The 24,163-nt window shown below is 40.1% G+C and overlaps 1 protein-coding gene across 19 annotated transcripts in view; it reads left to right on the top strand.

Moving 5' to 3' along the window:
- The window catches only part of PWWP2A (PWWP domain containing 2A), a 128,491-nt gene that overhangs the window by 86,305 nt on the left and 18,023 nt on the right, over positions 1-24,163 (top strand). For 16 of the 19 annotated variants that reach the window (XR_009610763.3, XR_013555419.2, XM_060634898.3 and 13 more), the window contains exon 1: positions 1,334-6,998. The exons of 1 other annotated variant lie outside the window; for it this stretch is intronic. Coding sequence is in view for 15 of the 18 variants with exons in the window: in XM_060634898.3 (XP_060490881.2) it covers positions 6,415-6,998 (584 nt within the window). In the remaining 3 variants the exon portion in view is untranslated. 2 more of the 19 variants (XM_060634895.3, XM_078446439.2) reach the window with 2 other exon arrangements.

The raw sequence follows: 24,163 nt of genomic DNA, 5'->3' as shown, positions 1-24,163 counted from the left end.
GCTCTGAGCTGTCAGCACAGAGCCTGACGCGGGGCTCGAACTCACGGACCGCGAGATCATGACCTGAGCCGAAGTCGGCCGCTTAACCGACTGAGCCACCCAGGCGCCCCAGGACTGTCCCACTTTTAAGCTGAATGTCCTACATTCCAGAAAACCCTTCGGTCCAGGCAAACCAAGATGGTCAACATAGAACCACTCCCTCTAAAGCAGTGTCCTTGAAGTGCAATTTTAAGGAACTATGTTGACATGGCAGCTGTTGAAAATATACAAAGAAGGGAGGGGGAGCATGTGAAAAAACACCCAAGACTGTAGACGAAGATGTCTCAGGACAGTACCCACCTTTGATGTACTTATCCTCCCCAGGCTTACCTGGCTGCTGTCTCCATCTGGCACATAGAAGGTACTCACAGATCAATGATGGCTCTCCTTATAGGGACTGTTCTCAATATTAGGATTGACCTTTGTAATATGATGGCCTCTTCCACCTGCCTATCTGAGGTGTGCATCTGTTACTAAGGGGCTGGTGGTATGGGATGTACAGCATCTACATAGAACAAGAGGCTTTAACACAGTCTGTGGATGAGTATGTGGGGTGGGGGAAGATTTAGGGAAATATCTCAAATATTTTTCATTTTCATTTTTTTAAATCTTAAAAAATTTTTTTAATGTTTATTTATTTTTTGAGAGAGAGAGAGAGAGACAGAGACAGAGACAGAGACAGAGTGCCAGCTGGGGAGGGGCAGAGGGAGAGGGAGACACAGAATCTGAAGCAGGCTCCAGCTTGGAGCTGTCAGCACAGAGCCTGACGCGGGGCTTGAACTCACAAACCGTGAGATCATGACCTGAACCGAAGTCAGACACTTAACCAACTGAGCCACCCGGGCACCTGTCATTTTTAAAAATCTTTAAAGGGCGCCTGGGTGGCTCAGTCGGTTAAGCGGCCGACTTTGGCTCAGGTCACGATCTCGTGGTCCGTGAGTTCGAGCTCCGCGTCAGGCTCTGTGCTGACAGCTCAGAGCCTGGAGCCTGTTTCAGATTCTGTGTCTCCCTCTCTCTGACCCTCCCCAGTTCATGCTCTGTCTCTCCCTGTCTCAAAAATAAATAAACGTTAAAAAAAAAAATTAAAAAAAAAATCTTTAAATTGTGTGGTAATCAGCTCCCAGTGATCCTTGCCTCTTGATACTCATGCTCTTGCATAATCTTCTCTCTTAGTGTTTGGGCTTGACCTACTGACTTGCTTCTTTTTTTTTTTTTAAACACTTATTCATTTTTGGAGACACAGAGTAAGATAGGGCATGAGAGGGGGTGGGGCAGAGAGAGTCGGGAGGGGGGACACAGAATCCGAAGCAGGCTCCAGACCCTGAGCTGTCAGCACGGAGCCCGACACGGGGCTCAAACCCACGAACCACAAGATCATGATCTGAGCCAAAGTTGGATGCTTAACCCACTGAGTCACCCAAGCACCCCTTGACCTACAGACTTGCTTCTGAATAGACCATAGCACAAGTGATGAGATGCCTATTCTGAGATTAGGCTATAAATGACTGTGACTTCTCTATTGCTTGCTCCATTTTTCTCTGATGAAGCAAACTGTAAATCATGAACTGTCCTATGGACAGGCCCATGTGACAAAGAGGTGAAGGCAGCCTCTAGCCAACAGCAATGAAGGAATTGACTCCTCCAAGAATCATGTTAGTGAGCTTGGAAGTAGGCCCTTCCCTAATCTAGCTTTCAGGTGAGATTGCAGCCCCTGTTGGCATCTTGGTTACGTTTTAAGAGAGACCCTAAACAAAGGATCCAACTAAGCTATGCCTGAATTTCTGCCCAGAGGCACTGTGATAAAATACATGTATGATGTTTAAGACACTAGCAGTAATAGATAACTAATATAAATCTATATACAGAAAAGCAACATAAGTGCATGGCTTGATGAACTTTTATAAACTGAACATTCCTGTGAAACAAGTAGGTAGATGAAGAAACAGAAACTTATCAGAATCCTAGAAAACCCTACTCATATTAGCTTGTAGTAGTCATTAGCTGAACTGTCCTGTTCCCCTTCCCTGGTCAAAAATAACCTCTATCCTGACTTCTGAGAGCATACATTTGCTTTGCTTGTTTTGGTACCTTATGTGAATGGACTCATACAATATGTAAAATATCTTTTTTTGAGCAGATTCTCAGAGAGATCCCTTGATACATTTAGAACCACTGAGATGCATGGAAAGAGAGCCAATGATTGACATGTTTGTCACTAGTTATCAATCACTGTCTTGATCTGAGAGTAGGTGATTTGATTTTAGAAGAGAAATATTGGTTACTGGACAGAAATCGTTCTAGAAAAGGAGGAGCAATTCATTCAATGACCATGGTTTTGCAGCCATGTTCAGTGAGTTAGTTCCTTTTGTGGTGGGTCTCTGCTCCCCATGCTATTTTTTGTCTATAATTTGATTTCCTGAGAAACCAAGCCCGGAAAAAAATAACCACAATTAGCCATATTTAAAACTCTCCATGAACCAACACCCCAGTGTTTGGGGTTTTATTTAGTCTTTCACAAGGTTGGTTAGTGGGAGTCAGAGCCCCTAGAATATGATTAACACCAGATGTAATAAGACTGAATATCTAAGGGCACCTGGCTGGCTCAGTTGGAAGAGCATCCAACTCTTAATCTTGGGGTTGTAAATTTGAGTCCCACATTGTGTACAGAGATTACTAAAGAAAATAAATAATGCTTTTAAAAAAAGACTGAATTTCTACATCTAGTTGCTAATAATAATGGCAGTGTGCTTACTATGATTTAGGTTCTATGTTAAACACTTTACATATATCACTTAAAAACAAGCACACCCTTATGTAGTTATTATTTAGATATTTTGTAAATGAGGAAACAGAGATTAATCAACTAGCCTAAGATCATGCCCAGATCATATAGCTAGTCAGAGGCCAACTGGGGAGTCACATACAGTTTCATTCACCTCCACTTTGAGTTTTTAGCTACTGAACTGTAGTACCCCACAGAGCTCAAGATCAAAGTCTTCTTGTGACAGTGAAGATCCACTTGAGTAGTCAGCTATGTTCCTTATCCCTGCCATTTATCTGTCCATCCATTCAGTGATCTGTTTAATCACCATTTATCTACCTGCTATGGTCTGAATGTTTGTGTCCCTCCAAAATTCATATGTTGAAATCCTAAACCCTCATGTTGATGGTATTAACAGATGGGGGTCTTTGGAAGGTGATTAGGTCATGAGGGTGGGACCCTCATGAATGAGAGAAGTAAAAGAGGCCCAAGAGAGCTCCCTTGTCCCTTCCTACCATGCGAGTATATCAGAAGTCTGCAACCTGGAAGAGGGCTATCACCCAAACCATGGTGGCACCCTGAGCTTGTACTTCCAGTCTCCAGAACTGTAGGAAATACATTTCTGTTGTTTGTAAGCTACCCAGTCTGTGGCATTTTGTTCTAGAAGACTGAATGGATTAAGACATCATCCAACCTTTCAACCATCCATCCAACCCTCATCCATTCATCTAACCATCCATCTAATCTCAGATACCATGTGGCTATCCATTCCATAAACACCAAGGGCTTCTTCTATGCTGATTCTATGCCAGGAAGAGGCTGAATGCAGGGTTGACTAGGATACAACAGCTTAGGTTCCCAATAGACTTGAAACTCCCTGAGGGTAGAATCTCTTGTTTTTATATCTTCAGTACATAAAATATGATTTGGCTCTGTATTCCTTTCCAATCTTATTTCACCAAGCTATGTTCTTGCTCATTCCTCTTCAACAACACTGGTCTCTTTCTGTTTCTGGAATGAATTAAGCCCCTTTGGCCTAAGGACTTCAGCAATTGCTGAAGTCATACAACAGTCAATAACTGGCTCTGTCTTATCCTTTGCATTTTAGTTAAAATGTCTTATCACCAGAGGGACTTTTTCTGACCACCTTATCTAAAGAAGACACTCTCTGCCCCTCTGCTAGAAATGATTGCTTATCACTCATCCTGTTTTTTTTTATGGCATTTCTCACAATCTGTAATCATCTTGTTTACTCATTGCTTATTTTCTAACTCCCTAATTAGAAAAATAAGCCCCAGGAGGCCAGGCATTAAGTTTCTTATGTTCTTTCTACATGCCTTCGGCCTGGTAAGCCCAGTAACCGGCACATAGTAGGTCTTCAATATTTATTTGTTGAATAAATGGATGAAAGATCTTCCCAGTATTAACAAGCTTGAAGAGTACTACAAAACAAACCTGAAAGATAGAGGAGGAACAGAGAGGGCCTTGACAGACAAGCAGAAGGGGTTACGCTTGATGTGAACATAGAGACCCAGTAGAGGCTCTTGGGTTGCAGGATGAAAACGGTGATTTAGAGGGAGGACTTGGTATGCGGCAGTCTGCCATAAATGCTTAATTTAAGCGATTCACTGCAGCATCTTGCGATGAATTACTGTAAGAGTTAATCAGGTCCTAGGACCTGAGCTGCATTTTTTTTCTTCTGAGAGGTTATACAGTGTGGGAACTCAGCATGGATCTAGGAGTTTTATAGAATTATATGTAATACTTAATTGACTATAGTGAATTATAGACCAAGTGGTCATGGTGAAAACCCTGTAAGGTGGGATCCATGTCTGTTTACTGCAGGCATCTGGCCTGCAGGAGATAAATTATTTGTTCAATGAATGAGTGGAATAGTCGTGCACCTTGGCAGAGGTGTGTTAGATTGGACCTGCTGTTAGGCGTGTGACCTCTGAGATCTTTAACCTGGCTAAGGGTCAGTTTTCTCATCTGGAAAAGAGGGAGAGGATTTAATTCACAGGATTTTAAATGAGAGCTTATGGGAAAAATCTCTGACACAGACTGGACAGTCAGTAATTTCATTTCCTTCTGCTACTTTGGAGATGCTAAACCTGCCCTGACTAGGATTTCCTATTGGCTTTTCCCAAGAGCCCCGTGACTTGAAATAGAACATATGGTGATATTTAGTTTTTTCCATTTTTGGTCCTTTTCAATGTAAAATTGGAATTTTGTCTCTGAAATTTACTAGCTGAGTGACCTCTTTGTGCTTCAATTTATCTCTAAAATGGGTGTAATAGTACCTACTTCATAGAAGTAGCATAAGGCTTAAATGAGATGCTATATTAAGGGTTTGTACTAGGGCCTGGTACACAGGTGCTCAATAATTGTTAGCTATGATTATTTAGAATTTCATTTTTTTACTCCCCTTAATACTGTCAACTTTTCTTTCCTCCCTCTGTTGGCAATCGCAGTGCCTACAACCTCTTCTGGAGAATAGGCTGATTCTGAGGTGCAATCTGAAATAAATGGCTTCAGTAGATTCTTCTAGACATAACAAATGAAGAGACTTAAAACAGGAAGAGCGTTAAGGTGGGAGCATTAGGACACTGAAAAGAGTTTTTGAGCCTGTGGCAGAGAGACCAGGAAAAAAAAAGGTTTAAGCAAGGAACCAGGTGCGTCCACTTTCCAGTGAATTTGGAGACAGCAAACAATGTTCACATGTAAGCCCCTAAATGCCTCAGGACTGCTCTTTGGAACATTCATCAGCTGAACACAGTGTGCATGGTGTCCCTCCTCTTTTCATTAGCATTTTCCTACTTTGAAATAAGTAGGTGCATTGTTCCTAGAAAGTGGAGAGAAGTCAAGGAAAACACTCCTGTTTGTGGGCTGGAGTGTCTGTCACGGGGTTATGGAGAATGTCTTGACATCATTCTATCTCCAACACCTAGCACGGTTCCTACCCTAGTAGGAGCTCAAAACATGTTTGAAGAATTATTTTCAAACTTTAGATGGCCTTCCAAAGAAGCTTGTCGTGCGTACACGCGGCCGCAAGCAGGTCCGCGCCTAGAAATAACATTTATTCTAAGGGCCTCCGCGCAGGGATTCTTGGGAAGCTGTTCCCCTCGCATACTCCCCTTACTCCTCCCCTCGGTCGCCTTTGAAAGAACTAGCACGCTACGTGATTCTCTCCTTTATCCCACCTCTGAAAGCCTGACTGATAATGGGCAAGAGCGTAGACCAACCATAAAACTTTAGTTCCTCTTCCAGCCAATAGAAAGAGGCGACAAGTATGTGGCTCAGCTTTTGTGACTTCCCTCGTCCCCTCACTCCTCCTCTAAGATTCAACATTTGACAACTCATCCCGCCAATGAGAAGTTCCTACTCTGCATGGAGGGGAGGGACTGACTGGGTGATAGACGCCTGCACCTGGCCAATGGAGTATCACAAGTGCGGGAGGGGTATAGGGCGCAACCAATGGCGCGGTGCCAATAACGAGCAGCAGAGAAAGGGCGGGACGAAACTGTTCAAGGGAGGGAGGGGAAGGCCCAGGGAACCAAGCAGCGCTGCTGCCGCCGCTGCAGCCCGAGCTGGAGGAGGGAGAAGCCAGGAAGAAAATGGCGGCCGTGGCTGCAGAGGCGGCAGCGACTGCAGCGTCCCCCGGGGAGGGGGGCGCCGGCGAGGCCGAGCCGGAGATGGAGCCCATCCCCGGCAGCGAGGCTGGCACTGACCCCCTCCCGGTCACGGCGACTGAAGCATCTGTGCCGGACGGCGAGGCCGACGGGCAGCAGTCTTCTCCCCAGGCCGACGAGCCGCCGCTCCCGCCGCCACCGCCGCCGCCGGGGGAGCTCTCCCGCAGCCCGGAGGCGGCGGGGCCAGAGCTGGAAGCTGAGGAGAAGCTGCCCGCTCGGGTGGCGGAGCCGGCGGCAGCCGCGCCTCAGGGAGGGCCCGAGCTTCCACCTTCCCCTGCACCGCAGCCCGAGCAGCCCCCCGCTCCTGAGGAGCGCCAGGAACCGCCGCTGCCCCAGCCCGCAGCCCCGGCGCTCGTGCCGCCGGCGGGCGGGGACTCCGCGGTGTCGCAGCTGATTCCCGGCTCGGAGGTGCGGGTCACGCTGGACCACATCATTGAGGACGCGCTCGTCGTGTCGTTCCGTCTAGGGGAGAAGCTCTTCTCCGGTGTCCTCATGGATCTGTCCAAAAGGTACTGCGCCCGCCCCAGCACGCCCCCAGGCCCGCTTGGTCCCTAGGGAGGGAGCGAGCCGGGACGACCCCTGCATCCCCGGCTCCCGCCGCCTGCACGCCCTCGGGTCCCGTGCGGCGCGGGGCGCGCGCTCCGAGTGGGGCATCAGCGCGAGCCCGGGAGAGGGCGGTCCCTGCCCCAGGTGGGCGCCTGCGAGGGCAGGTGTGTCACCAGGTGGGGACGCGGGTGCCTGACGGGCTCGCGGAACTCATCCCTCACCCCCGAGCTCCGTGCCTGACGTGGCCCTGGTGTACCCCCTCTGGGGGCTGGTGGGTTAACGCGAAATGCGGGAGTTTTGCGGAGAACCTGGTGCGGGGGTGGGGGGACGTTGCTTGTGGGACACTTTTCTTCTTAACCTTTAACGAGGTTGAAGAAAGGGGTTGTGCGTTGGGGTCCCCAGAAGGTTAACTGTCACTCCTTATAGGGGGAAGAGTATTTGTTAGAAATGAACCTCCAGACTGTTTTTCTTACTGTTAGAACTAATTCTCACTAGATAACTGTGCAATAGGGAAGCACATTTGTGTAATTGAAGTGATGGTTTTAAGAAAAGCCTAAAGAAGAGAGATTTTTTTTTTTTACCCTGTAATATCAAGATGGTGTGGTATAAAACTGTTCAAATATTGACTTCTAATACTGTAGATATAGTATAAATTTATGTATTAAGGGAAGAAGGTTGAGTTCACCCATAAGCCTTTGTCTTAGTCATTTTCATCTCTGATTTAAAATGTTAAAGGGCATTGCTTTAAACAGGTAAAGAAGGTATTCTAAGTCTAGAGTAAAGTTAATCTTTTTATTCTCTTCTTTTGCAGATATGAAGTGCAGAGACTCCCATTCACGGCTCTCCATTCTGTTTCCTGCAACAGCACACACTCTGATGGGTATCTCACCTGTTTGGAAATGGCTTATTTTAATATGTTTTATTTTAAATTTCTTGTCCTCCCATCAAGATACCAGAGTCCTTTTCCTATTTGGGAGAAAAAAAAAAAAAAACATTTAAAATACTGAAAGCGCTTGTAAAAAAAAAAAAAAAAAAAAGAAATGTTGAAGTAGGGTGTTTGGGCAGGGGGGAAGATGGGAGCCAGAGCCTTTACAATTAATTACTTCTGTACATTGTGTAATCTCAAATTTTTTTTTTTTTTTTTGGTTTTTCTTTTTTTGAGAATTTTGGATTAGGACTTTTTGCACTTTTGTTTTCATAGTTAGAAAGCAGAATAAGACCAGTGTGCTTTCTACTGATGTGTTTAATAGTGAAGGAGAGAGACTCAGTAGTGTGTATGCTATTGAATCAAACAGAAATGAAGGCCAGTGATTGTGTGAGAATCTGGATTTCAAATCTGCAAAAGGAAGGTGCAAAAAGGTAAGTTGTTCCTGGCAATGGAATGGATAGTGCTTTTCTCTGTTGAGGTGCTCATGGTGTTGGTATTTTATTTTAAAAAATTTTCTTTGATAGGAAATTGCAATTTGTTGTTTGAGTTCTACTTTGCTAACCATGCTTCTTATAGACAGCAATTTCTTTGCTTGAAGGAGGTATTTTTATTGCAAACCTTTTGCATTTTAATGTTTTAAAGTGAAAGGATTCTGTCATTGAAGTTTTTTTTTAAAAGGTCGTTAAGGAAACCATATCAACCTTTCAACAAATACTTATTGAACACATCTGTGACTAAGGCACCTCTTAGTGTTTTGAATGTTATGAGATACAGTCCCTGCCTTCTGGAAGCTTATATATGGGAGGTAGCCGTTGTGGAATTGGTGAGGAAATAACAGAGTTTTTAAAATTTAGCACTTGAAGGAATTATTATTGGACAAATGATTGACTAGTTGGGTATCTCTTTTTCATAATATAATTTGGAAAAATGGATCTGTCCATATATTTTGTAATCTGTGCTTTACCTTGATTGCATACTTGCATGTGCAGTTTGGGGTTAACTGATGATCCAGGAGATAGTGTTCATAGATTATACCATGACTATAGTAATCAGCTGCTTTAAAAACAGTTTGTATCCTATTTGAATTGGCTGTTTAATTAAACCTTTGGCTAAAAATAACAAGAACTTCCTATTGAGTGCTTATTATGTACCAGGCATTGTACCACTTGCTTTAGTCTTTATAACTCTGGTGGTATTTTTCATTTATATAGGAGGAAATTGAAGTTCATTTAATTTGGCCAGTCAGTGCGCCTATGGCAAAGTAAGGATTCAAGTGTAGGTTGATCTGATTCTGAAGCCTATACATTTTCTATTTTCATATTAGACAGTTGGGCTGGCAAATTTTCTTTTAAACAGTAAGTAAAGAATTGCAGATTTCTGAAATTTAGTGCCTATCTTGATTTCAGTAGTTATATGGGATAATACAGAGGGTATGAGTGTTGGAGCCAAGCAGATTCTTCAGTCAGGTAATAGCCATGAGACCCTTCTGCTCTGCACCTTCCCCATTTCCTTAGCTGTAAATTGCAGAACACAAAGCAGTCTCTGAAGTCTTGGTTCTTGTTCAAGGAGACAGTCAGGAAAGAATTACATTTGGGAGACTCCTAAGTGCCTCAACGTATGTGCATGGTTTTCTTCAATCTTTAAAAGGGCCAGTTAATGCTTTTGATTATTTTATTCTGACATATGAATGGTACAGAAATGTCTTTTAACGTTGGAAGAGTTGTTCACTGTGTAGAAAAGTGTTCAGTCCTAGTGTACAGCTTTTCATATATATGGATTGATCCGGAGTCTGCTTTTGTAAGCATTTGATGTTCTTCACCCTCCTGTCATTGTATTATTTTTTGCCTTATTTTTAGTTATTTGATTGAAGAACACATTTTTGAGGAGAATCTTTTTTGTGGAGAAAAGGAATAGGACACATGTGATTGAAAAAGAAAAAAGAAAGTGGTACTACCACTTACTGAAAAGTAGATTGATCTGGGCAGAGTGTCAGAGTAATTGGGGTCTGACTCCTGGTGCCAGGCTTTCTAGTTAACACTGTAACTTTGGGCAAATCTTTATGCTTCTTTGGGCTCCAGTCTGTAGTCTGTGAGGCTAATTCATTTTGACTTTAGGCAGTTCACAAACCCAAACATTAAACAAACTTCATGCCTCAGTTTATGTATTTTTGTAAAATAAATAGGATGACCAGGAGGTCTGGTTTTCCTGTACCACCCCAGTTTGATTACTTCCTCCTCATATCTTCAAAGTAGCTTGCTTTGGCTACTATTTAAATGACATGGTCACCCTAAAAATGAAGATACTTGAATATCTGGTTAAAAACTGCTTTTATGTAGCTTAGGATTTATGAAACTGAATACCCTTTAAGGCATTCTTTAGTTTATTCTAGGTTCCTCCACTGTTGTTTTATACCCAGCTCTCTTAGGTAGTTTAAATTACATGCCTACTTCTGATTTCATTAGCAATATGTAATGACAATAATCTAATACTAGCAGATAAAAATAATCAACTAACCCACAAATTCAGTTTGGTTTTCTTACTCCCTTTTCTTCCTTAACCTTAAGCTTTTGAAATTTTGACATAAGTACATTTGTTTCATTTAGCATTATATAATAAGCATTCCTTCAGGTTGCTAAACTGTCTTAGTGATTATTTTAGACAGAATAATAAATCAGTGGTTGTACCATAATTTTGTTTTGTATTTTATTATGGGAAATGAACCTCCTTGTACGTATCATTCTTGCTTTGACGTTTATCAATTCTTAGTCACACTCCTTTCATCATATGCCCACCTCCACTGGATTATTTTGAAGCAAATTCTAAACCTATTTCTTTACCATAAGAATTTTGGTATAGATCTCTGAAAAGATAAGGACTTTAAAACCATAATTGTACTGTTGTTACCACAGCCCAAATAATGGCAGCAGTTCCTTTCTATTATCCTGTGGCCAGTCAGTGTAAAAATTTCATAGTGCATCTCAAAATTAACATCTCAGTATCTAAGTTTTGTTCAAATTAGGATCCAAATAAAGTTTATACTTAGTAATTGGTTGATGAGTTTCATAAGTTTTTCTTTGGTAGTTCTCTTCAATTTATTCCCTTGCAGTTTATTTGTTAAACTGTTGACTTTGGCAGAACTTTCCACATTCTGGATTTTTTTGCAGTTGCATCCCATTGGATGAATTTTCATGATTTTTAAAAGTAGTTCTTTTCCTTCAGGGGCAAACTGAAGGTGCAACAGCCAGAGTCCCCTGAGGACCTCTTTCGAAAGCCTCTCTTCCCTAGTTTGGGTCAGTAGAAATGATACAGGTATCACTTGCCTGCTTGCACACTGTAGACCTATCGCTTAAACACACTTCCAACTTTAATAACTCCAAATATAGAAAAATTTAACTAGTGAAGATTTTCTGCAGAGGGCAAAAGGCTGCAGCCCCAGTTTCTGAAAACGTAGTTTCAGCCTTCTCAATCCCTACCTGAAGGAACAGTGTATACCGGGACCTATGGTTTCTAACTACACAGAGGGATCATTTAAATTGTTTATTACTGCTCTCCACATCTTAAAAAGTAGTTCTAAAGCTACTTTGAAATCCTGAAAAATCTCTCTGAATTCCATTTTATTTGATCTGATATGAATTAAGGAGTCATGAAGTAAATGTTTATGCCTAAAAACCCTGTGCATTTTAATTTTGTGGTACATGCTTATTAAAAGTTGCAGCTAGTTACATTTTAGACTTGACCTTTTACAAATATTGACTTGTGTGTGTCTATGGGGTACTGTTGCATTAAAAAGAATTGAGGTGATTTCTTTAAAAAACTTCAGATTTCACTAAGTTCTTAAAACAGTTTGTAGAAAATTTATTTGTTTTTTTTTAAGGAAATATAAACCAAGACAATGATTTTCTTTCTTTACAGAGACCATGAAACGTATGGTGCAATAGCTCTACTTTTGGTGGGAAAAATATACAGCCATTCTGGTGAAGCAGTGAGTAGTGGTATTAGTAGCTTATATTAAGCATCCAGGTTGAGAATTTAGGTCCTGAAGTAGTATGCTTGAATGCTTGTGTTGAGTTGTACATATTTAAAACACTTAAATTTTTATTTTATTTATTTTTTTTTTGGTGATTATACTGCTTATATCCCAAGGTGTTGATAAAAGGTTCCCATAGTAAGATAGCACAGAGGCAAGTGCCAACTACTTTCTGACCCAGACAGTTTTAGGACACCCACTACTAAATCAATATATATGTTGTATTGAGAGTGCGCTCTTCCATAGCATGTTGGACTGCAAGGATTTTCTTTTTAAGAGGTGATAATTGTTGGACATTAAAAACCTAGTTTGAGTGTAAAGAATCCTGTAACATCATGCTATTAAAAACAGATTTTAAAGCTAAATTTTATAAACTAGATAAACTAGATGTAGACACAAACTATGCCAGGCATGTTTTATTGGACTTGGGGTTTCTAATGAGGCTAATTTTCAGCCTTTTATATGTAAGACAGACCATACTTCACTATATACTGTTTTAAAGCAAAGTTGTTGATGAAAATCGGCTTAATCTTCCTAAGATCTGTTTTTCTGTGGGGAGCTATTAAAGAGTTTGTGTAGTATGTGCTCATCTTCTCTGTTATGGCTGAGTTGATGTCACATTGATTAAAAAAAAAGTTCTTCATAGTTGTTTGTGCCTATGAAGTACATCCTTATTTCTTGATATTGGCCCTGTTCTTCCTAAATTCCAGATTAATTCAGGCACACATTACCAGCAGAACAGAGCTTGCTCTAGTTAGTGTCTGATCTTGCAAGAGAGTAAGTGGAGGTTAAGTTACACTGGGTGGATTTAAAAGAATGTTTTTGCTAAACATGTTGGGCAGTGGTTCTCCAAACAAATGTGCTTAAGCTCCAATTTGCAGTTTTAACCAAGATGATTCTGATGCAGGTGATTCTTGTACCATATTTGGAGATAACTAATATTTAAGGAGTGGTTTTGCCAAAATAGTAGGACCATAAATTTGTTAAACCTGTTTTAAAAGTTACTGGTTAATTTTGATTGGGATGTAATTACAAAGTAAGCAGTACATGTGGAGATGGGCCACTTGGGTGGCAAATCTAGATCCTTAGTATAGAACTGGCAAATAGGTATCCTAAATCTGGTTAACCACTAGAAATTTAGTAGTCTATAACTTTTATCTTTTTTCCTTGGACCAGTTTTATATAGTCACCTTAAAATAGAATAGTGGTTTTTAGCTTTTTAAAACTCATACCTCCGAAATATTTGATTTCACTGTCTGCATATTCCCATCTTCTAGGAAGGTTGCCAATCTTTACTTTCTGTAATTAACAGTAGCCACTATGTATTTCCCACTCTTAAACTAGGTCCTAGGCCAAGCACTTTGTATACATTGTTTTCACTTGACTCTCTGGAAAATCCAATGAAGTAAATTCCGCTAATCCCCATTTCACAGATAAAGACACTAAGGCACAGAGAGATTAAGTAAATTGCCTGAAATTCTAAGTGGTAGATATTAGTAGGTAGTTTACAGATGCCCTTTTTGAACAATATGCAATTCTCTAAGATTGGAAAACAATCATGGTCTAAGTCTAATACACTTCACTGTTTTTATCATTACCATTTAGCTTAAGATTTTGATGGGGTGGGTAGAAATGATAGATTCCTTGTTCTTCTCTCAACTGGGCAATAGTTGCTTGCTTTTAAAATATGAATTGCTGGGGGATGAGTGGTGCCAGGTGGCTCAGTCAGTTAAGCATCTGAGTTAACTGAGACTGAGTTAACTTAACTCAGTTAAGCATCTGACTTTTGATTTAGGCTCAGGTCATGATTTCAGTTCAGGTTTGTGAGTTCGAGCCCCGTGTCGGGGCTCGGTGCTGACAGCACAGGGCCTGCTTGGGATTGTCTCTCCCTCTTGCTCTGCCCTTCTCCTGCTTGTGCGTGTGTGCTCTCTCTCTCAAATAAGTAAACTTAAAAAAAAAAAAAAAATGAATTGCTTGGAGCGCCTGGGTGGTTTGGTTGAGTGTTTGACTCTTGGTTTCGCCTAGGGGTGTGATCTTAGGGTTGTGGGTTCAAGGGCTTCACATCAGGCTGCGAGCTGAGGGTGGAGTGGAGCCTTCTTGAAATTACATCTCTCCTGCGCCTCTCCCTGGCTTGCTCTGTCTCTTAAAAAAAAAAGGGGGGGCGGGATTGCTCTTCACTCCAATTTAGTGAATACTTTGGACATTTTTGGAAATGGGGTTACTTCATATATGGTCCTGGGATGTTTTGCCAACTACTGAATAGCTTAATTGGAAAATAATTTGAAGACTAAAATATTGTAAGTTGTTGAACAGCCGGTTTTTGGTAAAATACGAATAGAAAAATAAATTGAATAAATTGTCTTAAAAAAGTCTGTTGAGAAATCATTTAGGCCTCTGTGTGGTGGACCCCATTAGACATAATACAAAAGAGATATTAAAAGTACTTAGAATTCATAATATAAAGTTTGCAAACTGATGAGTGTTCACATTAATGAAAAGGATCCTTTGATACCAGTGTTCATTTTCTTGGGAAAATGTCAACTGTGTTGCTGCACGTGATGTATAAAAGTGAAGTCAAGATTTGTCTGCTCTTGACTGGTGTTGAGCAGCTGACTTGACACATGCTTCCTGAGTTCCGAGCCCTTCACTGGGCTCCCTGCTGTCAGCACAGAGCCTGCTTCGAATCCTCTGTCCGTCTCTCTCCCCAGCTTGTGCACACTCTCTCAAAAATAAACATTTAAAAAAAAAATCAAGAGTTTACTATTAAGGAGTTAAATAATTTGACTACCATACAGATTTTATTACTATTTTTACTTTGAAAAAGACTGAAGCATAGGGGCGCCCGGATGGCTCAGTCAGTTAAGCTTCTGACTTCAGCTCAGGTCATGATCTCGCAGTTTGTGGGTTCGAGCCCTGCATCAGACCCTGTACTGACAGCTCAGAGCCTGGAGCCTGCTTCAGATTCTGTGTCTCCCTCTCTTTGCTGCTCCCCTGCTTGCACTATGTCTCTCTCTCTCTCTCTCTCTCTCAAAAATAAATAAACATTAAAAAAAATTAAAAAAAAAAAAAAAAAAAAAAGACTGAAGCATAAGTCTATCCAGAGTTCTCTCCATCTTTATTTCCAAACTTAGTTATCCAGGTAGGTTTTTAGAGGATTGGTTGAAGGTACATGATTGGGAGCTTAAAATCGAAATTATTAGTGTTTAACTCCCTGACCCCTCCAAAAGCTATCCATATTTTATAAGAGGGTTGAATAGACTTTTCAAAGATTGAGTATATTTTTTTAATTTAGATGTTACTTAAAAATTTTTATGCAGCCTCTCTCCCTACCAGTTAATTTTAAAAGATATTTCCTGGGATTCTAGTTCATAATTGGTGCATGTTTTGTTTTTCTGTTGCTAAAGTCATCCTCCCTCCCTCCTTGCCCATTTGGGTACCCATAGTCCCTGCAGATTGCTCTTTTAATACTTGTAGTTTTTAATTAAAAACATGATCCATATTCACTTATATTTAATAAAATGAATACATTTTAACTTTAATAGTTACCATATATTGTGCCTACTTATTATGTTCTAGGCCCTAAGGTGAGCGATTATGCATATTCTCAATCTAGATGACAGTTCTTTGAAGTTACTTAACTGCAGTTCCAGTATCGAAAAAGCTCTTAAAACTGAACTTTTTTGTTACTTTTTTGGTGACTATTTCATCTATTTATCTATCAAACCTTTACATCTACTTATCCCATTTAGTGTGAATTTTCTTTCATTTCATTGCTGAAGTATTAATATGCTTGATGATAGGCTGCTTGTTATCTCAAAAACCAGAAAAATTCTGAACTGGGAAGCCTGTCTATCTCCACAGGGTTCTGAAAAGAGCATATGGAGCTGTCAGCTCTTCCACTCCCTTAGTGGGGAGTGGAGGTGGAAGAAAGAGGATAAGTAACTTGATGAAACGGAGGTGGTGGTCGTAGCAGCAGCAGTTAGGAACCTGACTTTGGTTAACTGCACGGATTCATGTACTGGCTCTACTACGTACCAGCCGTGTGATCGTGGGAAGATCACTTAACCCTGTCTAAAATGGGGACAGGTCTAACACTTCACTAAAAGCGTTGTGGTGATGAAATCAATTAGTGAAAATAAGTATATATTAGAATAGTTGTTAGCATATAGTAAGTGCTATATGTGTTAACTAAGTGGCAGATGTAAGCAATATGGGTTTGCTTGACTAGACACTCACCCTAAATCCTGTTATGTTGCAGTGTAATCTTTACCTTTAAAACACCTTAAAAGGACCGTAGAAGCTTCAGGTGATATCTGTGACGTATAACTTGGCCTTTTTAATAAAGAAGAGTGACATTTACATTTTACTAGGGAATGAGTAGGAGATGCTTGCAAAATATATGGTGTCGTGTATTTTTTTTTTTTTTTTTTTTTACGCACTGCCGCTTGGGGCAAATGGCTTTTGAGGAAATTTTGGGCTTTGTCATGAAGAAAAAGTTACAGTCTCAGAGAAATTTAGTCCTTATAGTGTTTCTACTTACTCTATATGCTTTTAAAACATTGAATAGGGCTTAGCTTTGAGAATGACATATTTCAGTGAGGGAAAAGAATATAATTTTGTGCTTTTCTTTACACTTATTAAATGATAGAACCAGACTAGCATGGCTGAGCCTGTTTTTATTTTTTAAAATTTGTTTGAGAGAGGGAAAGCACAAGCAGGGGAAGAGCAGAGGTGGGTTGGGGGGGGGGGAGAGCTGGACCTTGGTCCTGTGACTGTGAGATCATGACCCTAGCTGAAACCAACAGTCAGTTACTTAACTGACTGAGCCACCCAGGTAGTCTCTGAGCTAAAGTTTTATCAAAATGATGGAGACCCTTCTGATCCTATCACTGTACAATCAGAAGCCTTCATTGGTCTTGTCCTTTTTGGGGGGGGCGGGGGGGCAATTAAAAAAAATGTTTAGTTTTGAGAGTGTGAGTGGGGGAGTGGCAGAGAGCAAGAGAGAGGGGCAGAGTGAGAGAGAGAGAGAGAGAGAGAGAGAGAGAGAGAAGATCCAAAACGGGCTCTATGCTGACAGCAGAAAGCCCAACTCAGGGCTGGAACTCAGGAACCTCAAGATCATGACCTGAGCCAAAGTCAGATGCTTAGTGGACTGAGCCATCCAGGTGCCCCTTTCTTGGTTTTGTTTTAAGTGACTAGTTTTCTCCCTTCACCATCCTGTCACCGAACTTTCATAGCAGTGCCCTCCCTCATGCACAGTGTCTCTGGCATGCGTTCTCTTTCCGCCAGATGGATTATCTTTGTTATTCCCTGTGTAAGCTGAATTCTTACCTCTCTCCTATGGAATAGGGAATCAGGTTGCTCTGTGGTGACTCCTAGTGCATCTTGCCATCTGCTGATTTTTTTGTGACACCTGTTCACTGTTTCTTTCTTCCTTCTTTCTTTCTTTTCTTTCTTTCTTTCTTTCTTTCTTTCTTTCTTTCTTTCTTTCTTTCTTTCTTTCTTTTTCTTCCTTTCTTTCATTTTTGAGAGATAGAACAAGTGGGGGAGAGGCAGAGAGAGAAAGAGGGAGACATAGAATCTGATGCAGGCTCCAGGCTCTGAGTTGTCAGCACAGAGCCTGGCCTGGGGCTCAAACCCACCAGCTGTGAGATCATGACCTGAGCCGAAGATGGACACTTAACCGACTGAGCCACCCAGTCGTCCCAGTGTTTCACTTTTTTAAACCAGCTTAAATTGGTTACCAGCATTCACAAATGGGTAACCACTTTTTACCACTCCCTGTTTCACTCTTCAGTAAATCTGTCTAGGTCCTTCTCGGTGTAGGCCATTTCCTACAAAGCTCATTGCCTGGTCACTAATCCACTGTGATTTCTTCCCTCTCAAGTCTGTAGTTTCTTTTGGCAACAAGTATTACATTCTGGTCTTGCCTACTGAAGTTGGGTTCTAGGACTGAGGCTTGGTTTTATACTGTGAATAATTAGCATAGTTGTATCTGAATATAGATTTTGTGCTTAGTGGTACTTGAAGTGCATTTGTTGGCATTTCTGCTTAAGTAGGACAAGTTTTTTTTTTTTTAAGTAGGCTCCGAATCAGTGTGAGGCTTGAACTTATGACCCTGAGAACGAGAGTTGAGTGCTCTACTGACTGAGCCAGCCAGGTGCCTCCAATTTTTCTTTTTTATGTACCTTCTTTGCTTAAATGTTTTGGTGGAGTTGAGGTGAACTAAATTTAAGATTATACCTTTTAAAAACTAATTAAAAAATTTTTTTTAATGTTTATTTATTTTTGAGAGACAGAGCGCAAGTGGGGAAGGGGCAGAGAGAGGGAGACACAGAAGCCGAATCAGGCTCCAGGCTCTGAGCTGTCTGCACACAGCCCGATGCGGGGCTCGAACTCACAAACTGCGAGATCATGACCTAAGCCGGAGTCGGGCGCTTAACCGACTGAGCCACCCAGGTGCCCCAATTAATTTTTAAAACCTTTTTATCTTAAAATAATTTCAAACACAGCAGAGAACTCTTATAAGCCCTTTATCTAGATTCACTAATTTTTTAGCATTTTGCCATGTTTGCTTTATTATTCTTTCAATGTATTTTTTTCTTGAACTATTTTGAGAGTAGGTTGCATACATCATTGTCCTTTACCTCTTAATACTTGTGCATTCATTTCTTAAATCAATATAGTTTTCAAATCCAGGAAACATTCACAGAGGACTTTAATTTGCAGCCCATATTTCATTTTGTCAATTTTCCCAATAATGTCCTTTAAAGCTTTTTTCCTCCTCCAGTAAATGACCATGTATTGTATTTAGTTGCCATATAATATAGGCTACATGTAATAGGGACTGTTCCTCAATATTGGTTTGTCTGATAGTTGCTTACGTGAGGTTCAAGCTATACAGGCAGGGCGGTGTTCTCAGGGCGCCACGTCTGCAGGCACATAATCCTTATTTGCCCTCATTGGTGCTGTTCACTTGGATTGTCCTCAGGTCAAGGTATTGTTCTGTTATTCCTCAGTGTAGTGACTCTTTCCCTTGCACTAATCATTCCATTACTACCATGAAAATATACTGCTCATCAAACTTTTCCCTTCTGTATTAGGTAGATATATAATTAAAAATTCTTTTTAAATTTTAAAAGGCGCATATTGTGTTCCATCCTAACCAGTTTTAAGTGTGTAGTTCCGTAACTAGTGTTAAGTAGGTTCACATCGTTGTGAAACAGATCTCCAGAACTTTTCAGTCTTCTAAAACTACAACTCTAGACCCATGAAATAACTCCCCATTTCCCCTTCCCCCAGCCCCTGACAACCACCATTCTACTTTGTTTCTCTGAATTTGACTGACTTAGATGTCTTATAGTGGAATCATATGGTATCTGTTTTGACTTACTGCACTTAGCATAATGTCAAGGTTTATCTTTATCTATGTTGTAACATGTGACAATTTACATTTTAAGGCTGAATAATATTCCATTGTATGTACATACCGCATTTATTTACCCATCTGTCTTTTGATGGGCACTTGGCTTGTTTCCACTTCTTAGCTATTGTGAATAATGCTGCTATGAACACGGGTGTGCAATTATCTCTTTGAGACCCTGTTTTCAGTTATTTTGGATATATACCCAGAACTGTGTGTACAGGCGTGAAGTTTTAATTTTGGGGGGCTTAGAGGCACATTTTTATTTTGTAAAATTTTCTGTTGTGTACAGCTTATTAATTTCATTTGTCCTAAGATTAAATTTTGACATGATAACCAATCTCCAGAGATGTAATGTGAACCAAAATCGTGCTTTATGGTTTCCTCCTTTATGAGTTAGCCTGTTGCTAATTTAAGGAAGAAGTAATTTCTGAAAACATCTACTTGAGTTGAAATAAATCAGGATTATTATTTTTCAAGTGGTTAACTGCATATAATTTTTCCCTACTGTAGATTCTTTAAGAGAACATAATTCTGGGAAGGAAAAGTTTCTTTTTGTTTTCTGTTTATTGGAGGGAGGTCTGGTTCAGCCAGAACACTGGGGTCTGTCTCAGCTAACCTCCTGAATTATTTTCTGAGTGTTGAATTCCTCGGGACCCCTGTTTGCTTGCCTAAAATAGTAATACCTTAGTTTTTTCTTTATTTTTACTGTACAATATTTTTAAAAGAATTTCCTCCTACAGTTGGAGCTTGGCAACCAGAATTTGAAGGAAGAAAATGAGAATCAGTTGTGCACTGTTAAGCTGTTGTAAACAGGAAGGAAAAGAGTATAATCCTAGGTCAGAGATGAGGTGATTGAGGTTGCTGTGAAGTTAATGCAGATAAACAAAATACCGGCATTTAAAAAACACTTTCAGAATAAGAGGTAAGAGTTGTTGGTAAACATTTTTTGCTTTGTTTGAAGTGTTCCTGTGGGAAGGGAATTTGAATGATAATTTTTACTCTAAGGAGTGATGCCTAATTTAGGTATAGGATTGATTGGTAATGCTAGAAATCTTAAGCAAGCAAATATCATAATTTTATTAGTGGGTGATTAAGAGCTTCATTAAGTCAAAGCTAGAATCCTCCATGGAATTCAGACCTCTAAAGTAGAACCCAAATATTAGAAAACATTCTTATCATTCCTCTAATAGTCACATTTTGAATTTTGCTGTATTAAATACTTTATATTACATTGGTTTCACCTTTACATTAGCTGAGGATACTTTTCCTTTCTTTCTTGCCTTGACACAAAATAACAAGCACCAGTATTCTCCCTCCTCAAGATTTTGGCATTCATTACTCCAAAATTATTAAGAAGATAACTAGTTTTAAAACTTAATTTTATAGATTCACAGGAATTTGCCAAGATAGTTCAGAGAGGTCTCTGGTGTACTTCACCTGGTTTTCCTCGGAAGCTATTTTTATTTTTTAAAAAAGTTTTTAAAAGATTAAAAACCAAATTTTTTTAAAGTTTATTTTGAGAGAGCCAGCTTAGGTGGGGAAGGGGCAGAGGGAGAGAGAGAATCCCAAGCAGACTCTGATAGTGCAGAGCCCGATGTGGGGCTCAAACTCACAAACCACGAGGTCATGACCTGAGCTAAAGTTAGGTGCTGAACTGACTGAGCCACCCAGGCACCTCTTTAAAAGATTATTTTTATTTTTATTATTAATTTCTTTAAAAGATTTTTAAAGTAATCTCTGTACCCAACATGAGGCTCAAACTCACAATCCTGAGATCCAAAGTCACATATTCCACCAACTGAGCCAGCCAGGTGCCCCAGTAGCTTTTTCTTTTTTTCTTAATTTTTTTTAAAGGTTTACTTATTTTTGAGAGCGAGAGAGAGCGAGCAGGGGAGGGGCAGAGAGAGAGGGAGACACAGAACCTGAAGCAGAATCCAGGCTGTCAGCACAGAGCCCACTGCAGGGGCTTGAACTCACAGGCCATGAGATCATGAGCTGAGCCAAAGTTGGGATACTTTACTGACTGAACCAGCCAAGGTACCCAGGCGCTATTTTTAATTAAGCTATAATACCTGAATATTTTTCCTTTAGAGTTTTTGGGTAGTGGTTAAAGATTACTGAAAATAGGTAAGGGTTAGGATGAGTCCCTGATACATTAATACCTTCGTGCTGCACAAAGAAGGGGTGAGGAAAAGAGGAAAGATGCTTTGTGTCTTATTTATTACTCAAGTATTTGTGAAAAGTTCTTTTAGAAAAAGCTCAGGCAAGGGATGTTAGTCAGCCTTCACCTCTCCGTGATTGAAGTCTTTCTCTGCTGAGGTCACCCTTTGAACACTCAAAGGAGACCTAAATACCTTCACCTTAGAAAAAGCTAAAGCAAAAGTTCTTGTTAAAAATTTAAATTCTGCTTTCCACCCTAGGGGAGGGTCTTAGGATTGCCTTGTGGCAAGGGCTTAGGAATCTCCATTTTCAACCACCACAGAGTATTATGTTGCAGATTTTGAGAAATTAGATTTTGTGATTTTTTTTTTTTAAGGCATGACCTTTTTTTTTTTTTTTTTTTTTTTTAAATCCATGCCCAACCTGAGGCTTGAACTCATGACTCTGACTGAGATCAAGAGTCACATGCTCTACTGACTGAGCCAGCCAGGTGCCCCAAGAGGGTATAGTTTTGTAGCTACTTTATATTCTTATTAAGGTTACAGTATCGTAAATTAGTGGTTTTCAAACTTTTGAGCATAGTTACAAATATATTTTATGTGAGCATCTGTATATACATACATAGATGAAACGGATTCATTGCAGTTTCATATATTTACACTCTGATTTTAAAAATTTAAATCATAGTTGTGATCCTAGAAATTGATATCTCAACCAGCATCTCCACCCTTAGTTACTAAGTGTTGCCCATGTTAGGGAGACATATTAGGGAGACAACTGAGATGGAGTGGTACATTGATACCCCTTTTCTTCTTAAAGTGATTTAATCTTTCTGGTCCTTTGAGAAAGTTTCCTTAACAAATATTTTTCTGCTTTTGCCAGTCTTGCACCACTCACAGTTACCAGCTTGGCTCCCCCCACCCCCACCCCCTCTTTCAGTGCCATATTACACAATGAAGTGCCTTCCTGTGTTAGTAAAAAAAACATTTAATGCTTGTATTTTATATGCTTAAGAGGGAAAGGCGAGGGAAAAACCCCAGGTATGAAGTTAATGTTTTTATTAAACTCTCTGAGGAAAAATATCAGATTCCACAGCTTATTTGATATAAAGTTCTAAAATAATTGGCTAGATCATCCCACTTTGAGATTATAAATTAAGGTTATAGAAATGTTCCTTAAGTCTAGTAAATTAGTTGAAAATAGGATCAAATTAATTAAATGAAGTAAATTTTAGTCAAGAAAAATGGCTGACATTTTCCTGTTAATCCTTACCTGAATCCTTAGTGGTAGGAAATAGTGTTACCCATTTACACAAAAACTATTATCTGGTGAGGTTTAGTAACACCTATGGATATAGAGTTGGTAAGAACAGGTGTGAAAGTTTACCTCAGACATTAGGATGATTATGGTTTTAGTTATGCCTAATAAAGGAATGGCATGTTTTTTTTTTTTGTTCCACTGTGAAAACACCATGTGAGAGTGCAGGGGGGCAAAATGATAGCTTCTTAAGTGGTAGAAATTTTATTGCTAATACCAATTGTGGATCTCACCTTAGATAAGTTACATTGTTTTATATAGCTCTATGATAAAATCCAAGAATCACCTGTCTTGTTCTGTCATCTTGAAAAAGTGGTCATTGAGCATATAAGAGAACAGGCTAAATGCCCAGAGTGCCTTGCTAGTAAATAGGAAGCCAACATTAAGTACCAGATACTAGAATAGAAAGCCACTTGGCAGAGTCTGATAGAGGAGAGTGTCCTTTGTGGATTAGCCCAGATTCAAATTTGTCCCACCCTAGGTAAAAGCTTTCCTCTTCCTTTGTAGTTTGTAAGTATTTCTCTCAAACTGTTGGTTTGTGGTCACCAAATAGAAGACTTCAGGAAGAAAATGATTTGGGTGTTAGAACCAGATAGAACTTAGTGGTGTTGGCTCTTACTATATCCCTGTCCGTGTTTGGGTGTGTTTATAGTCCTAAGAATGTAATCTCAACATTTCTTCCCAACAGAGATATTCTGAACCCTTTGGGGGACATAAGGACATTTTAGAGAGTAGAGAGTATGAGAACCAAGACTCATTCTTATGAAAAACAGACATGTAAAACATTTGCATCTTATGAGTTCAGGCTGCCTGAAGCCGGTCCGTGGGTTCCAAGCACCTCTGCCTTAAAGGATTGACATTAGAATTGTATTCACTGGTATTCAAACAGCATCAAATAGTGCTTAAAAGTAATGTGTTAACATGTATATGATGACATTTTTTTGGTAGTGTGACTTTATTTTTATGTGCAGGAATCTGAGTGTGGCAAGTTTAGCTTTAAGAGTTCTTGATGTTTAGCCCAGGAGGATTAAACCACAGTGATTTCTAAGTCTACATGAGAAACAAGGTCATGTTGACCCCTGTTTTATTAGAAACGGAGAATTGTAAAGATTCGTGTTCTGTACCAGTGCTTTGCAAATTTGGTCGGGACCAGTTTTAAAATCCATGTAATGTGTCATATCACATAATATGAGGTTAAAGGTATTTAGTGAAACTGTGGCATAAGTGTCTATTTATATATGTATACATGCATGTATACATAAATGTTTTA

Source organism: Panthera onca, chromosome A1, assembly GCF_046562875.1.
Source record: "Panthera onca isolate mPanOnc1 chromosome A1, mPanOnc1 haplotype 2, whole genome shotgun sequence".
NCBI classification, from domain to species: Eukaryota; Metazoa; Chordata; class Mammalia; order Carnivora; family Felidae; genus Panthera; species Panthera onca.
The sequence above is the reverse complement of the archived record's forward strand: the minus strand, read 5'-3'. Positions and strand labels throughout refer to the sequence as shown.